This window comes from Apium graveolens, chromosome 5 (genome assembly GCF_009905375.1).
Source record: "Apium graveolens cultivar Ventura chromosome 5, ASM990537v1, whole genome shotgun sequence".
NCBI lineage: Eukaryota > Viridiplantae > Streptophyta > Magnoliopsida > Apiales > Apiaceae > Apium > Apium graveolens.
The window spans coordinates 298,102,045-298,105,739 of NC_133651.1; the positions used below are offsets into that span (position 1 = coordinate 298,102,045).

Genomic DNA, 3,695 nt, shown 5'->3' on the forward strand with positions numbered 1-3,695 from the left:
TTGATGCTTGACCAGCTGATTGATGACATTAAGAAAACAAATTACTTTGGTACCTCTCTAGGGGGTAAATTTTTAAACTTATCTTTAACAGTAATTTCTGCTGATATTATTTATGTTGGCCTGACATTGATGTTTTGCTTTTCTGGAAGTGATGTATGTAGTGGAGTTTGAGAAAGAGGGCTTCCGCATGTGCACATGTTGATATGGCTAGATTCTGCCTCGAAACAGGATCTGCAGGAAAAATGTTGATAATTTTATTTCTGCGGAAATTCCTGATCCAGAGGTGGATCCTGTTGGCTATGCTGCAGTGAAAGAATTCATGTTGCACGGAGCTTGTGGGAAATAGTGGCCAAGATCTCCATGCATGAAACGGTTTAAGTGCATGAGGCTTTTTCCAAAGAGGTCAGCATGAGTTTGTTCTCTATTTTACTGAATTGCAGTTAGCCACAATACCTTACATCACCGCACATTGATTTATTTTGTAGGTACTGTGAGTCGACCATGTTTGACTAGTCAGGGTTCCCTATCTATAGGTGAAGGAAAGCAAAAATAATAGTGAGGTGAGGAAAAGTCGATTTAGATAACCAATGGGTTATTCCTTACAATTGGGAACTTTTGGTCAAATATCAGTGTCATATTAATGTCAAAATCTGTTCTCATACGCGTAGTCTTAAATACCTTTTCAGGTATTGCCTTAAAGGTGATGATATGGCGACGGTGGAAATTAGAGGGTGGAAAAGAAAGTTGTGCGTTAGAGAGGGGATGGATGAGTATGAGGATGAGATACAATCATACTTTGATGGAAGATACATATGTGGGTATGAAGCTGCATACATGGTGTTTAGGTTTAATATTCATTATAGGTCCCTTGTAGTTGAGCAGCTATCATTTCATTTACAGGGTAGAAAATCGTGTACGTTTCGTGCCAATGAGCCGTTGGCAAAGGTTGCCTCTAGGGAAAGGGAAAAATGCAGTCAACTGGAAGCGTATTTTACACTGAATGCGACCGATAGTAATCCTGTCCAGTATCTCTATGATGAAACATCCCAGCATTATGTCTAGAATGATGTTGATAGAGTGTGGGCTCCGAGAAAGAGGGGAAAGAAAATAGGTAGATTAGCTTATTCACGTCATATTTCGGGAGAAATATGGCTTTTACGTCTTTTGTTGACAAAAGTACGTGGTGCGACCTTATTTGAGTCATTAAGGACTATAAATGGAAAAGTTTGTGCCAATTTTCAGGAAGCGTGCAGGGATTTTGGACTTCTTGATGATGAAAATGAATGGCATCAGGTTTTTAGCCAGTGTTCTGAAACCGAAATTCCCGATCAAATCCGTCAGTTGGTGACTGATCTGAATGCTCTGTGGAATGGTCAATGGGTCAACATGGTTGATGACCTTGTGAAGAAACAACGAGAGATAACAGGTAATCCATATTTAATACTGAATGAGAAGCAGTAACAATTTTATGCGCTTGCCGGTAGGTATTTCATTTGTTTCAACTTATGCCATGAAATGTTAGGTACAACTGTGCATAACAGTTTTGTGGGTTTTATCTATTTTTTTATATCCTTGTAGAGTTCCACAATATTTTGAAGAGCAGTGGGAGGTCCCTTGAGGATTACACTCAATTGCCACAGCCGCCGCACAGTTATTTGGATTGCAGTATCAATAATCTCATTATTGAGGAGACAATCCATAAAATTATCGAAATGGAGAGAGAATTTCTGGACCTGAAGTCACGTTGTAACACTAAGCAACTAGAGGTCTACAACGTTGTCATGCAGTCAGTTGACAAGGGGGAAGGGGGCATTTTTTTGTATATGGTAGTGGCGATTGTGGTAAAACCTTCTTGTGGAGAACAATTATTGCCAAGCTAAGGTCTGACTGTGATATTGTTCTTCCAGTAGCTCATCTGGGATAGCAGCAACTCTATTACCTGGAGGTCGGACTGCGCATTCAAGATTTAAAATTCCTATTATTCTTGATGAGCATTCTATGTGCTCGATATCTCATGCATCAAATATAGCTGAGTTGATAAAGCGAACCAATTTGATTATTTGGGGTGAGGCGCAAATGCAACATCATTACTCTTTTGAGTGTGTTGATCGATCACTTAGGGATATCATGAAGGCTGTAGATCCAGGACTGCTTTGACATGCCATTTGGAGGGATTACAGTTGTCCTTGGTGGTGATTTCTGTTAGATTCTTGTCAGTCATTACACGAGCATCGCATGGTGAAATTGTTTCTTCATCTATAAAAGATCGAAGCTTTGGAAGATAGCGAGGGTGTTCAAGCTCAAGCATAACATGAGGTTGAACAAGGGAAATAGTTTGGAAGACGTACACAGTTTAAGAGATTTTGGAGCGTGGGTTTTGGATGTAGGTGATGGGAAAATGGGAACCAAATAGAAGAACTGATGGTGAAGGTGGAGATGATATTTCTGTTCCAGAAAGCTTTTTCCACTTAGGTTCCCAAATTACTGTTGAGAGTATGATGGAAAGTACATTCCCAAATTTCATGCAGTATTATCAGGATCCAAACTACTTGAGTGAGCGAGCAATATTAACTCCTACTAATTAAAATGTTGGTCGTGTTAACAGTCTTATTGTGGAGAAGCTTCCAGGTGAACTGTCATCGTATTTTAGTGTTGACACAGCTGAGGATTTCCCTATTTCGGTGTTTGATCAGCTTGCGTCCTTCCCTCCTTAATACATAAACGCTATCGATATCCATGGTTTGCCCCTTCACGAATTAGAACTGGAAGTTGGTGTTGTTGTTATGCTGATGCGTAAGTTAAATCAAACGTTGGGCTTGTGTAACAGCTTAAGGATGAAGGTCACCAGGTTCCTGGATCAGTGTGTTGAATGTGAGGTTATTGTTGGTCAGTTTAAGGGTGCAAAACATTTCATTCTGATGATGGAATTATGTCCAACTGAAACTCAATTTCCATTCATATTATGTAGAAAAGAGATGCCGCTACAGGTTTGCTATGCTATGACCATCAACAAGGCTCAGGGACATTCTCTTGAAAATGTGGCTCTCTTTTTGCCAAAAGGGATGTTTACTCATGGACAATTTTACGTGGAAGTTGAAAGGAATATGTCCTAAGTCCAATCATGTATGAGGATTTAGGAATAACTTTTATGTAATCTGTTTTGATTTTATTGATATTAATAAAGACTTGTTTTGTTTTTATTACGGGCTTTATCTATTTAAGTGTTTAAATAAGAGATATCATAGTTTAGAGTAAAGCTTTTTATGGATTATGATGAGATCATAATAGTGAGACCTAAAAAGATGATAACTCTAAACTTAAATAGTTCCTGGTCGTAGGATTACTAACTGGTAATTAATAATCCACAAAGATCGGTACATACTATGCTTGCTTCATTATGAAGGATGTCTGTTCTCATAGACATTTGTGTGGTGACACTATAGCTAGTATGTAGGTGCTTATTATAGAATAAGTTCACTGAACATGACTCGCCCAGCTGAACAACTGATGGAGTTCACTCACGTGTCAGCAGGTGTTCGCTTAGTGATAGTTGTACAAGTATCCTTTGACTTGAGGTCATCATAGTCATCTTGTGTACACTGAACTATGCTTTGGTTTAGTTCTTAGTCTCCAGGGATAATTATTAGGGCTCTTCTGGGTATAGGAATTTATACACGAAGATAGTGTATGATCAA

General features: G+C 38.9%; 1 protein-coding gene across 1 annotated transcript; it reads left to right on the forward strand.

The window, feature by feature from the left end:
• The first annotated feature begins 708 nt into the window (after positions 1-708).
• LOC141661083 (uncharacterized) lies at positions 709-3,113 on the forward strand. The gene is made up of 6 exons (XM_074468067.1): positions 709-945; positions 1,063-1,426; positions 1,579-1,841; positions 2,388-2,527; positions 2,606-2,698; positions 2,828-3,113. The coding sequence occupies exons 1-6, from the start codon at positions 709-711 to the stop codon at positions 3,111-3,113; spliced, it is 1,383 nt and encodes a 460-aa protein (XP_074324168.1).
• The last annotated feature ends 582 nt before the right edge of the window (positions 3,114-3,695 follow it).